Consider the following 14,459-nt stretch of genomic DNA (forward strand, 5'->3'; position numbering starts at 1 on the left):
TCTGGCTTGTGAACGACTGAGCCTTTCCAGGATGCCTCTTTCATATCCAATCATGATGATCACCTGTTACCAATGAACCTGTTTACCTGTGGAATGTTCCAAACAGGTGTTTTTGGAGCATCTTTCCCAGTCTTTAGTTGTCAACTTGTTTGAAACATGTTGCTGCATCCAATTCAGAATAAGCAGATATTTACAAAATCATTGATGAGGTCAAACATTAAATATATTGTCTTTGTGCTGTTTTCAATAGAGTATATGTCAAAAAGGACGAGCAAATTATCACATTCTGTTTTAGTTATATTTCACAGAGTGTCTCACCTTGTCGAACAAAACAACCTGCTGGTGGGTTTGAAAGGCATGTTTTATTTGACAAAATTACACCTTTTATCATAGTCAGAAACTATAGTGTACTTTCAAACTTTTTCTCAACAATTTGTTTTTGGCCCTTTCTTCTTTCAACGTGACAGTGCCCCTGTAGTGCACAAAGCCAGTTCCATAATGAAATGGGTTTCCCAGTTTGATGTGGAAGAACATGACCTCAACCCCATCCAACACCTTTGGGATGAACAGGAACACAGACTATGAGCCAGACCTGATCGTCCAACATTGGTGTTGGACCTCACTAATGCTGTTTGGGTTGAATGGAAGCAAATCCCTGCAGCCAGGTTGTAACATCTGATGGAAGGACTGAAACCAGAAGAATGGAGGCTGTCAGCAGCGATGCCCACAGTGTCAGAATCACATGTTCAACTGTGGCTGCAATGTTCAGCTGTCCTCAAACCTCTTATCCAGTTAAAGGTAATGAGGAATCAAGATCTTACAGTCCCATTGTTAGACATTACTTGTACAGCATTGTTACAACTGTTGCATAGATAGTGCATGTAAAGAACATAAAGCAATAAAAGATTTGGTGCTGTGAATTATTTGCATCCTCAACAGACTGAGCTACCTAATGTGATGTTACATATTAGGAAGACCCAAAGTGGTGAATATTAAATAAATAAATAAGTCATTCTGAAATAAATACGCATAAAAATAAATACAGATAAACGGATAGAATATATCATCTAATCATGAAATTTTGAACTAATCCAAGACATTTTTAAACTCATCTTAATATTAGTAAATGTTAAATCATTAGGTTTCTTTTCACAATTATGCAATTTTTTTTTTTCATTCCAGTAGCTTTTATTTGAAAACGTCCCCCCCCCCCCCCCCCCACAATGCCACTTTTCACCAAAGGACAGAGGCAGCTATGTGACTGACAGTCTGTCACTCAAACAAGCACAGGCCACTAAAAAGGATGAAATATAAAGGACTGCAATATCTATTGAGAAAAGAAGCAGGATGAAATAGCATTTCACATGAATAAGAAAATGTGTCATTATTTATTTCAAAATTCCTTATTAATGCACATTTATTGCTCCATGCATTTCATGCCAATTTGCTCATGGTTCTTGTGAGACAAAGAGAGAATAATTACAAGGTGACACCTGATTTGTATTAATAATTTGTATGAGCTTTCTTACACATTAAGATGCCCACCAGGCCTACAGCAAACCTGAGAAACAGTGTTATTGGAGTGTGTGTACAAGCCAGTTATGGATGGATCATAAGACAACGGCCCCTGGCCACAGACATGTAAGGCAGTTCATCAAAGGAGCAAGACCCCCAAACTGCAGTTTTGCATCTCTCTACTGTTTCCAACAGGAAATCATCAAAGCTTGATTTCAGAGAGAGGCTCTGGCTCTTGGGCCACCTGACTTAATGGCCCCCATTCATCCATCCATACATAGAGCAGAAATGATGTTCACATAAGATGTGTCCTTCTCTCAACAGCCAAAGTTTTCACTTCCTTGGAGAGGTGGAGCTTATTGCCATAGCTTTCACGTTTCTTTTGTTATTCAGAGTCTCACATGCAAGCAGCTGCTCGCCTGACAGCTCATACTGTCAGGCTGGAGCGCGAAGCAAAACATGGCAACAGTCATTTTTTCCGCTGGAATCATCAGGATAAAGATGTTTCCATTTCCAAAGTTTGGAAAGTAGTGGACTGGTTGGTATACAACATCATCATCAACTGTATTCAAAGTTTGCAAGCAGCAGGAGGCTGAGCACCAACACTGCTGGAACACTGGAAGTTTGAGGCTGGTCAAAGCACGGGTACACCGCGCTCATCGGACAATATCGGTAACCGTGTTTCAGTCGGTCGTGGATGAGACGCAGCAAGGCGACACTCTACAGCGGGGCCGTGCGCAGAGTGGACAGCAAGGAAAACTGCCAGCAAACTGATGTTGTGTGCAAGTTGATTAGCGCGAATAACGGAACACATTCCGGGAGAATATTTTGCACATGTGGAGTCAGCCTCAACCCCATTCTATCATCCGTGGGCCCTCAGCACTTCACCTCCGATTCCACTTGGTCCCTCTCTGTTGGATTTAACTGTTTGAGATCCCGATCTTCTTTTTCTCGCGCATCGATTGTGCTGCGGCAGACATGGAGGATCACGGCCGGATGATGCAGGCTCTGAGCGGTATGACTCTGGTCGGACACTCAGTGGAGGGAGCCGTCGCACTGTCGCTGCCTCACATCCACGACGCTACCGACGGGGATGGAAGGAAGCAGGACATCGGGGGTATTCTGCATCAGATCATGACCATCACTGACCAGAGTCTGGATGAAGCGCAGGCAAAGTTCGTCCTGCTTTTAATACGCTGATTTTTATGACTGGATACAAAAGTCTGTTTGTGTAAACACAGATAAGACTTTTACCAGAGCTTTACAATCCCCGCTTATTGAAACGGTACATGATTGTGATAGATTGACACGCATTAATGAGAAATATTAGTCTTTTTTTTAAAGTTTGAATGTTAAAAATACTGGTTGACAAGATTACCTGCTTTCATCAGTTTTGTGAATTAACCACTCAAATTGTACTTAGAAGTGGATTATATGCGCGGAATCTGCAGAAGATTAGTAGTTCCTATCAGGTTTGTGCGTAAAATCTTGCGTCTTACATTTTCTATTTTCTTTTTTGTACTTGGGCTATATAATGTTTTTACAACATGTTGTTTGACAAAGACAGTAAATGAAACAAAGTGCAGAGTGCTCAACTACAACAGCACTAATAAGCGATGAAGGGGATTAGAGCTGGATGTGTCCTTTAGTGAAGAAACAGTTTGATTAGATGGTAAACGAGAGCCAGACTAAATCACCGGGAGCCAAATATAGCTTAAATGTTTTCAAATGCCCTCACCTCCCCATAACTGACACAGATATCCAAATAAAGGTATATACGCAAATATTACGCAGGCTGCTTAATAAGCATTAGAATAAGTTAATAAGGCCCTAAATCATTAATCATTTAATACATTCTTTTCTCATACTTCCTCCCCATGCATGTCTTAACCATAAACAGGTAGACCAAATTCTGACCGCAGCAGGAATTCATGCCCCTGTTCTTCATGTTCCTCCCTCTCTTCTGTTTGCATGTCATTGTCTGCTTATGTAATCTTGGCTTCTACCATCAACTGTCTCTCTCTTTCACTGAAGTCAGTTGACAGCATTTGCGGAACATACTTTCCTAATGTCTAACTCAGTCCTCACAGCATCCTCCTCATCATTTCCCAAATCCAAGTCCTGGAAACTATTAATTTACAAGAAGCTCAATAACCTAGCAATATGCTCTGAAAGTGAGATATTATTGCATTAACTTTGCATCCTTTAAAATGACTCTTATTTTTGAAAGACAATATGTTTTAAATAACTGTGCTAACTCCATAACTATAACGTTGCCTTTTTATATCAGGTGAGACCTGATGATGGACAACATTTAATTGTGAAAATTGTGAAAAAATCCTGTACTCCTCACACTGAGAACATTTTCAGAATTAGGTTGATGAACTACATATAGTGTCACTATACCCACTTTTTTTTTTTCTTTTGGCCAGTCTGCCACGCTGGTCTCATGTAATGTCTTACTATGTCACATACTGTTATACTGCATATACACAAGTCAAGTGAAGTCAAGTCAAGTCATTTAATTTGTATAGCACATTTAAATGCACAACAGTTGACCCAAAGTGCTTTACAGGCATCACAGGTAAGGCAAAACAGTATACATGCCTTGAAAATACAAACTCAAGTATTAAAAAGTCCAATAATATAGTAAGGCAAAGATAGTGTAAAATGAAATAAAGTAAATACATAAGGGAAATACACAAGAATACAACAAGAACCAAGTATAAAAGATTTACGAGAATAAAAAAGAGCATAAATAGAAATTACAAGGAATTAAAAGCAAGAGAGTAAAAGTGTGTCTTCAGGTTAGACTTAAAACTGACAATAGTGGTACATGATTTGATATGGGGTGGGAGGGAATTCCAAAGTTTGGGGGCTGCAACAGAAAAGGCCTGGTCCCCTCTGGTTTTTAGGCGTGTCTGTGGGATGGCAAGGAGCTGTTTTGTTGTGGATTCAAGTGACCTGAGGGCAGAGTAGGTGGATAAAAGATCAGAGATGCATAGAGGGGCTTGACCATGGAGTGCTTTAAAAACCAAAAGTAAAACTTTGAAATTAATCCTAAATTTCACTGGCAACCAATAAAACGAGAGTTATGTGCTCATACTTTCTGGTGCTAGTGAGGAGTCTTACAGCAGCATTTTATACTAGTTGGAGGCTATTTAAATTGTATTGGATTAAGCCTGCGTATAGTGAGTTGCAGTAATCTAAACGTGAGGTAATAAAAGCATGTATGACTCTTTCAAGGTCTTTTTTAGATAAAAAGTACTTCAGCTTTGGTATTGTTCTAAGCTGATAAAAACTACCTTTAACAACAGAGCTGACTTGTTTATTAAAATTTAGAGAGCTGTCGAAGATGACACCTAGGTTTCTGACCTTGCTCTGCAAATTTGATGACCAAGGACCAATGCCTTTGCTCATAGGGGTGGGGGATCCAAATAAAATCATCTCAGTTTTGTTGCCATTCAACTGGAGGACGTTTGCTGCCATCCAGGATTTAATGTCCTCCAAACAGCTAAGAAGTGTGTCGATAGAGGTGTTTCCAGGGGAGATGGGTAGATACAGTTGTGCATCATCAGCATAGCAGTGGTATTTTAAGTTGTGTGTTGTTTTTTTTTTTTTTTTAAAGATAATTTAGAGATGGGTCTAAAATTACTAGGGTCAATGGGGTCAAGATTTGGCTTTTTCAGCAGTGGTTGCACCACAGCATGCTTGAATCGAGAGGGGACAACACCAGTATTCAAGGAGCAGTTCACTATCGCTAATGCAATTGGGCAGAGGACGTCAAATACCTCTTTAAAGAGTCAAGAGGGGATGACATCAGAGGGGCAGCATGAAGGCTTTAGGTGAGAAACTGTCTCAGATAGTTCAGAGGAAGACAGAGGAGTGAAATGCTGGAGGATGCTGGTAGGACTGTGGGTTGTAAGAGAAGTGCAACCCTGCGATGTGGTATTTGATCTGATATGATCAATTTCATGGATAGAATAATCAGAAAATTCCTCACAAGGAGGTGTCAACTGTAGTGGTCGGATTTAAAAAGGAATCGATAGCTTTGAAAAGAACTTTGGGTCTGTTAGCTTGTGAGTTAATAAGCTCACTAAAATAATTTCTTTTTGCCTTCTTGACAGTGACTTGGTAGGCCTACAGATGCTGTGAAAACATATCATACAAGACCTGAAGTTTGTCTTTTTTCCACTTCCGTTCTGCCTGTCCACAGGCTTGATGGAGAGCTTGTGTGGAGCTATTCAACCAGGGGATTGAAGTATTTGACTTGAGTCGTTATAATTTTAAGAGGGCTATCCGATCCAATATATCAGTACAAGACAGGTTAAAACTAGAGACAGGCTCATCAATATTAGTGTATGAAGACAAGTCAGCAAAGAGTGAGGGAGGAAGAGTAAGCTTAAAAGAGTTGGAGAAATGAGAGGCAGTAGCTGAGTTTATGGAGTGGGTTAAAATGTGAGCGGGAGGAGGGGCAGAGGGAGGACAGGGGCCGGAAGATTCAAACTCAATCAGAAAATGATCAGAGATGGCAGCATTAGTGATTTCAAATTTGTCAATTGATAACCCTGATGAGAGTATGAGGTCCAAAGTGTAGCCCTTGACATGAGTGGGGCCACATACTGATTGAGTGAGGTTAAAGGCAACTGAAATTTGTCTTTTCATGGATTCCTCCTAGTTTCACATACATACATACAGTGCCCACACATATGCATTTCATCAGAGAAATCAATGTGCAGGGTTGCCGGCAGTGCAGCGTCCCTGGAGCAGTTTTGGGGTCCAGTGCCTTGTCAAGTGTAGATGTGACATCAGCTACAGGTATAAAGATGAGGCTGAGGGTGTAAGAGCAGAATGGGGAGCAGAAATAAAATTTAGGCTTCACTTTAGTCTGTTTAAGTGTTTAAACTGACTTACTGTATGCATTCCTTCTGCCTTTATAGGCCTTAATATTATTTGCACTTGAATAATTCTATTATATCCTGTTAAATGGTCAAGTCATTGTGCTTCGGTCTATGTTCTCGATGTGTTTTGGTAGGAAACATGGATTGAACTGTCACAGGATGAAGCCTGCACTCTTCAGTGTCCTCTGTGAGATCAAAGAGAAAACAGGTGAGAGATTTATTGTATCACTTCCTCTAGCCTCTCCATTTATCACAAAATGTGTTCATCTCACAAAAATGATTCATTCGCAACTCCAGGTTGTTAAAGTAGGCAGCAAAACACACCATTCTGGTGTCAGTACACTTTCCTCGATCAATGCAGGTTCCTAGCCACGTGTTTGAAAAGCCAAAACAGCTGTGACTTGAATTTTCTTCTTTCTGGAACATTTTTTATTGCACTTTTGTTCTACCTCAAATATGTCAGAATGATCTGTGCTGATACAATATACAGTACCGTAAATGTGTTGATGTGTGTTGTGTCAAGTGTTTTGGTCAATTGTGAACATAAATATAACAGGCAAGGTTTGACTCACTTACTAGCTTTATCTAGAGGACCTTTAATCTCTTCCCAGAGGCATAGTGAGAATAGCGCAACTAAGTATCTAGAGCCCCAGAATGAGAAAATCCTGGAACTAAAAGTCTATTTATTTTTTTTTATCTAAAACAATATCAGAGTCTCTCTGGGGCACTCCCCACTCAAGGTGGACCTCGCACACTCTTGCTTTTGCGTGGACAAAAATAGTCCATTTGTGCTGATGCTGAGGACTTAAGGTGAACTTTGACGCAATCATGCCATTAAAGGGATGGTTGGGGTTTGGGTTTTTTGAAATTGGATTGTATGATTTGTATCATTAATCAGTGTATTACCTACAGTATATGGTGGTTGGCACACCCCCATTTTGGAGAAGCAGCAGGAGTATTGTGTATGAAGTCAAGCGATGTACTCCTCTGGACAAAGTCAGCAGCAAAATGTACTTTAGCAGCCTTGAAAGGTTCTCTTGTAATTTCATCTAAACTAGCCCAGTAAGAACTTTCCTTCATCTCATCCATAGCAGTTTTCACTTCTGGTCCCCCCTTTGAATTTGAAGTCACGTGACTGCAACCTATTGTGATAGAGAGGTTTGTGCATCCTTGTGAAACTGGGAGATGTATTGTCAGGGGCAGTAGCTCCTGGTAGGTCTTCCAAGGCAAATTGATCCCAAGTTAGTGGCCAGCCTAACAACAATTCACAGACCCTAGATGAATTGGTCATGACAGAGCTCCAGCACATGGACAGAATACCAACCAGAGCCGTAGCTTGTATGGAAGCTCTCTAGTGAGTGTCTTGTGGCTGAACCTTGGCCCATGGGCCCTGGCAGTCGCAGCCTGAAACATCTACATGGAGCTGTTCCCTTGTGGACCCACCACACACAGACAAAGGTGGGGAACTAGGCATGTTGGCCCTTGGCAGGGAAGGATCCAGAGATAGTGTGGGAGGTGGAGTGGTGCCAACTAGAAATAGCTGGGATCACGTAATCAATAGAAAACTACTAAATGCCAATGTAAATGAAGGATGGAATGAGAAGGTTGGCCTTTTCAACAAAGTCAAACTCTGCAATGGTTGTCCCTTGTCTGTATTTTTTATGGATAGGATCTAGAGGTTTAAGTGTGGGAGTTGCTTTGGGCAGGACAGTGTCTGATTTTGGGACCTCAGAATTTCTTCTTCGCTCTTGGCAGATAATGCGGTTCCTTTGGCTTCATTAGAGTGTAACCTTCAACACTCACCGGAGCTGTTTTCAGTTGAGTGTGAAGCAGGTGGGATGAGAGTCAGCACCTCCAAGTCTGAGGCCATGGGTCTTTGCTGGAAAACAGTGGATTGCTCCCACCAGGTTGGGTGTGAGCAGGTGCATCAAGTGAAGGAGCTGAATTATCTTGGAGTATCTGAGGGGTTCAGGTGTTGCACTGGATGGTGGTCAGGAAGAGGGAGCTGACCTAAAAGGCAAAGCATTCAATTTACCCATTGGTCTGCCTTCCATCCCTCTTCTATGGTAATAACCTTTAGGCAATGACCAAAACAATGAGAGCATAAAAGCAGCTGAATCTGGCTTTCTCTTTAGCGCGGCTGGACTTAGAGAGAGGGTAAGGAGTTTAGACATCTGCAGGGACTCAGAGTAGAGCTGCTGCTATTTCATGTTGAAACGAGCCAGTTGAGGTGGTTCAGGTATTTGATCAGGATGCTTCCTAGGCGTCTTCCTTAGGAGGTTTTCCAGGCACATCCAACTAGTTGGGGACCTCAGAGTACACCCAGAACATGCTGGTTCATGGAGATTATATATCTAATCTGAGACGAGACAGATATCTGGACTACCTTGCTTAGACTGATGCCATTGTGATGGCTCTGGGTAAGTGGTAGAAAATGGATGGTTGGATAGATGGTTGGATGTTAGAACCGTTTGTTGTCTTATCTTTGCTAAGTTAAATCTTCTGCAGTCAGTCAGTGCAAAACAGAAATTAGAGAATAAAATACAGACAGATTCAGAGCAGTGGATTAAATTGGTCCAGAGTGTTTACAGTTCAGTGTGTGGTGTGAGCCTTTCAGACAGGAGAGGTGCACTCATCTCCAGGTCTGACGCAGGACTTAGGGTAAGCAGCTGAAACTGGTTGTGATGTGTTTACCTGGTGACCATGTAAAGAAAAATGTGAAAAAGTGCTCAGTGAGCACTCACTTGCATAAGCACAAAGGCAGGTTAGATTGTGTGTGTGTGTGTGTGTGTGTGTGTGTGTGTGTGTGTGTGTGTGTGTGTGTGTGTGTGTGTGTGTGTGTGTTTGTTTGGATATGTATTACTCACATAAATATGTTTACATTGTGGGGAACCGCCTTCCTTGTGTGGACAAAATCCAAGTCCCCATACTGTCACTAGGGTGAAGACCTGGGTTACGGTTAGGGTAAGTCTCCAGGAAATAAATTTAAGTTTATGTAATGTTCTCTGAAGTGATGGAAACATGACTCTGTGTGTGTGTGTGTGTGTGTGTGTGTGTGTGTGAGAGAGAGAGAGAGAGAGAGAGAGAGAGAGAGAGAGAGGGAGAGCTGGCTCGAGCTGTGAGGAGAAACAATAAAGCAGTGGAGTGCTTTTTATATTCACAGCACTTCACAGCAAAAAAAATGACCTGCCTCCTCGATGCTGTATACAAAGCTCTCACAGTGGAGTTAATTTATTTTTCTTTTTGGTTTAAACTGAGCTCTGAACAAATGACTGAACTTTTTATGTGTTATCATAGGTTCACTGTTAAGTCAAGAACATGTTTGTGGATACTGGCAGGAAAGTCGATTTTTCGAAAAGAAGACTGAATAAGTGTTTTTTCCTCATTAAATGTTACTAATTTCAGGTCAGGTCAGAGAGCAGGACTATAGTACTCTGGTTGGGAGGCGGGGTACACCCTGGACCGGTCGCCAGCCGATCGCAGGGCAGGAGGAAAAACCCAGTTTTAAAAAATACCTGTCTATGGGTGGACTAAGCATTAGAAAACAGAAAAGCAGTAGACTAAATGAATGTTTGAGTACCAGCATGTCAGGAGCAATTGATGACAGCAAAGAGCTGTACCGCATTTCAGCGTTGTCCAGCATAGGGCAGTACAGACATGCCAACCAAACAAAGCAAACCACTCTCATTTGGTTGGGCATGTTTAAGGAAGCCTTTTCTGTTATGAAAAGATACATCATCTATGCAGCATGACAGAAAGCCTTTAACATTGAAATAGTTTCCTATGACATACCTGTCTGCAGAAATACCATTGAAATTGTACAGTACATTTAGTACTGCAACAAATGCAACTAAATACTCATCAAAACCATTAGGAAACTTCCTCTTGGAAACACAAATCTGCATGTCACTTGTCATGACAGTCATGCCGGTAATAGTGCTAATAACGCTCTTGGAAGGACAAATTGACTGGCCTGTGAACTGACATCTTTTAACCCACTGCTGGCAGAGCAAAAATTTGCATTTTACAAGACACATAAAATCATAACCGCATTTCATCTGTATTTGCATTTGACTAAATAAATCGTGAGACCAGACTGTAATAAAAGGAAGTGAAATGTGAAATCATTAAGTTGATTTACCAGCTGACTCAGGACTGAGGAGGTAAGCAGTTCTGAAGCCTGAGGGGGCATTCAGTCTCAGGGCAATCAAACGGAGATCTAATGAGACGAATAAATCTGTCCACGTGTTCATTATTTAAAGTGTGTGCAACACATGTTAAAAACAGATTTGAAATTTTCATCATGCTGCCAAGCTGTCAATCCTTTTTAAAACATATCCTGTCAGAGGATTCACAGTCATTGGCTGCTTCTTCAGTACCTGTTACAATGAACTTTATGGCTTGGTGATTTGGAAAATTAAATGTTAGCATAAGTGGTAAAATCCCTGATGTGGTTTCTGTTGCTGCTTAAAGCTTTGGATAACTTTCCTCTCCTATTTGTGAAGCAGCTGAGTATGTTCTGTTACCTCCTGAGTTTCATGTGATGACTTAGATACAGATACACTGACTTTGAAATGGGCCCATATTTATCAAGTTTCTCAAAGTACGGAATCACTACTAATGTTTGTACTATTGCACAGTAGAAAAAAATTATAAAGCACAGTCAATAACAGTAGTGCAAACAGTAGGTTTGTGATGTTGGGTTTGTAATGGGAAACAACATCAACACAGTGCTTTGTTACACAATGCTTGAGTTAAACAGTATGACAGCTGGAATTAAGGACCTGTGGTAGCATTCCTTCTTGAGGCTCCTACACATGATCAGCGGTAAAAACGATTTGCACTGGCTGTCCCATTGTTTTCCTATGGAGAGAGCGCAGGCGCCCGACTAAGCGGCACCGCTACCCTCGGCGTGGCGCACCGCTCGGATCTGCCGCTTACCGCTGCACTCAAAGTTCAAATTACTTGAACTTTGACCTCGTTTGCCGCTGACCTTTCAAAGCGCAACCAATGAGATAACAGCTCTAGGCAGCGTTTACGAACTACCGTTAAGCTAAATACAATGCTAACGTTAGCTTAGCTGTTTGTGTACGTTCGCAGTAGTCACTGTGGCTGCCTGGAATAGCGACTACTACTTCTACTACTACTACTACTACTACGCTACTACGCTTTGCGACAAACTCAGATACATTGTGTGTAATAATTTACAAAAAACAATTAGCTTTCCAGAGTGAAAGGAAGTACTTGCGTTGCCTAGCAACGGTGAATCGCTCGCACTTGTTGATGACGTATACCTGAGCTCCGCCGCCTCCGCTCAGCGCCTCTGTACCCTACCTGGCGGTGAGTGAAGAGCAAATTTCTTATCATTTGAAGGCCCCTTTACTCAGTGGATGCAGCAGTCTGTTGCTGAAGGAGCTACTTCAGGCCCCCTGTCTCATGCTAGCAGTGAGAAGGGTTGTCGATGATTGGTGTCAGTTTGGTTAACATCCCCCTTTCAACCACCTCCTTGATGGTGTCTGGAGGGTAGTCCAGGACAGAGCCAGCTCTCCTGAACAGCTTGTTTAGTCTTTTTCTGTTCCTCTCGGAGCTCGCACAGCCCCAGCAGACCACTGCATAGAAAATTTTCTTTTAACTGACTCATTTAGCTATTTATAATTTCTTAAGCTGACCTTTATTCTTACATTTTCTAATATCATATATATTTTTATTTTTTATTGGGTTACCTCAATGTTTTATTTCAATTGTTTTAGTCATTACTTATGGTCTATTTTATACATTCTATTGTTTTATTCTCAGTTTTAGCTTCTATACCTTTTATCTTATTTTAGTGTTCTAGCCCCTCATTTTCCAGTGTTTCCTCCTGGGGGCCTACCACACCGGGATTTGATTCTGGTTCACCGGTGGGGGTGCTGTTCCATGGATGGCCCTGGCCCAGGTAGCTAGAGAGCTTTACACCTTGGTGTGGAGCCTCCTGCCTGCCTGGGCTGGGGTGGTCCCTGTGTCAGCGCCCCCACAGTCATGGACCATGATTCCTCTCGGTGTGCGTGGCCCGCCAAATGGTAGTTTCTTCCTCACCTCGGTTCTCGGTGCCCAGCCATGTCTCCTCAGCGACAGTTAGTGTATGCATGTGGGTGTGTGTAAGTTTGTGTGTGTGGGTATGTATGTCTGTCCATGTATGTGCGTGACTGTATGTAATTGTGTATCTCTGTGTATATTTGGGGGGGTGGGAGGTTTGGGGTCACACTGTTTTGTAATGTTGTTGTTTTTAACCCCTGTGAGGCACTTTGTATTACTATAAAGTATGAAAAGTGCCATATAAATAAAGTTGATTTGATTTGATTTGAAAATTGCAGATGCCACCACATATTCATAAAAGGTTTTTAACAGTGCCCGACCTACTCCAAAGGTCTTCTTAGCAGATGAGATGACTTTGACATCTGGGTTGTTTGTCTAGTCCATAGCTCAGCTATTAACCAGAACCAAGAGGAGAGAGCACATTAGTCCAGGTTAAGCACTGGCTTCCTGTAACATTCACGTTATTGTTATACACTGGTCTCTGGGGCAACACTGGTTTGTGGCCTATAGGCAGAAAAGACCCACAGTGAGATTAAAATTAAGATCTTTACTTTATTAATCACCATGAGAAGATGTTTTGAGGCAGCTGTGGAATGCCAGCTTCAGTGTAATCAAGACCTGTGGTGAATCAGTATCTGTAGAGAAAGAAAAAGATTCTGTTGTGTCTGAGAACCACAGAAAGCAGAAACACCAGACGAAGAGGTCTTTTAGAGCTTCTTCCTAATAAGCTTCTCCAGATTTGTATCCTTATTTTACTCTATGTTGTCCTAGATTTTAATATTTCCTTGTTTGGCTTTATGCATTATCTTTACTTTTTAATCCTTATCTCAATCTTATCTTTTATGTTACATTTATTTTTATCTGTTTTTATGTCCATTCTGGGTTCTTTTTCTATGTAAAGCCCTTTGAGCTGCAATTCCTGTATGAAAGGTACTATACAAATAAAGTTTATTATTATCATTTTTAGTGTGTCCTTTGTCTTGCATGGGAGCCCCCATGCTGCAAGCTACCACATCAGATAGACAGTTGCAAAGCCTCACCTACTGTGGTCTGTCGGTGAGGGAATTGATGGTCCAGCTTCCCCCTGAGCGGTGATGGTTGGATTGTGTTGAAAGCACTGGAGAAATCAAAGAACATGACTCTCACAGTGCTTCCAGTGTTGGGGATTGGGTGTGGCTCCTGTTGAGTGAGGTGGGGGGAGGGGAATGTAGTCTGTGACGTGGAGTGGAGGGGGTTTGAGTGGTGCGAGGAGCGTACTGCTGGTGCCATGGAAGCTCCGTAGGGGAAGGAGGGGGTGTTGAGAAGTAACGTCGTCTGGTCTGGGCTGTGTTCATTTGCATATGTATTTGTCTCTCCCTGAGAAATCCTGGTTCTTCCTTGCTTCAACTGTGTCTGTCTGTAACATTGCCTATGGGAAAAATTAATGGATCAGTCATTTATAAATACATCAAAGTTGACAAACACATACATGAATCCCACACCATACACCCACTACCAGCCCATTCTCAAACTTTACATACACAAACACACAAACACACAAACTCAGGCACAATTGCAGTACATTTTGGATGTTCTGTTCAGCTCTGGGCTGCACGGCGGGGCAGCAGGTAGTGCACGTGCCTCATAAGCAAGAAGTTTGCTGGTTTTTCTCGGGCGGGGTCTTTCTGTGCGAAGTTTGCATGTTCTTCCCGTGCAGGCGTGGGTTCTCTCTGGGTACTCTGGCTTCCTCCCACAGACCAAAAACATGCTTATTAGGTTAATTGGTTACTGTAAAATTGCCCCTAGGTGTGAGTGTGAGTGTGAATAGTTGTTTGTCTTGTGTGTTGCCCTATGATCGACTGGCGACTGGTCCAGGGTGTACCCCGCCTCTCGCCCGTTGACAGCTGGGTTAGGCTCTAGCCCCCCACAACCCCGAAAGGGATAGGCGGTATAGAAAATGAATGGATGGATGGATGTTCAGCTCTGTTA

At 42.0% G+C, this 14,459-nt stretch overlaps 1 protein-coding gene across 2 annotated transcripts in view; it reads left to right on the forward strand.

Moving 5' to 3' along the window:
* Positions 1–1,921: 1,921 nt before the first annotated feature.
* LOC139348552 (pre-B-cell leukemia transcription factor 3-like) overlaps positions 1,922–14,459 on the forward strand; it is a 41,166-nt gene continuing 28,628 nt past the window's right edge. For both annotated transcript variants that reach the window (XM_070988768.1, XM_070988770.1), the window contains exons 1-2: positions 1,922–2,690; positions 6,551–6,624. In XM_070988768.1, coding sequence (XP_070844869.1) covers positions 2,494–2,690; positions 6,551–6,624 — 271 coding nt within the window. In that variant the 5' untranslated portion in view covers positions 1,922–2,493. The remainder of the gene's footprint in view (positions 2,691–6,550; positions 6,625–14,459) is intronic.

Source organism: Chaetodon trifascialis, chromosome 20 (genome assembly GCF_039877785.1).
Source record: "Chaetodon trifascialis isolate fChaTrf1 chromosome 20, fChaTrf1.hap1, whole genome shotgun sequence".
Classification (NCBI taxonomy): Eukaryota; Metazoa; Chordata; class Actinopteri; order Chaetodontiformes; family Chaetodontidae; genus Chaetodon; species Chaetodon trifascialis.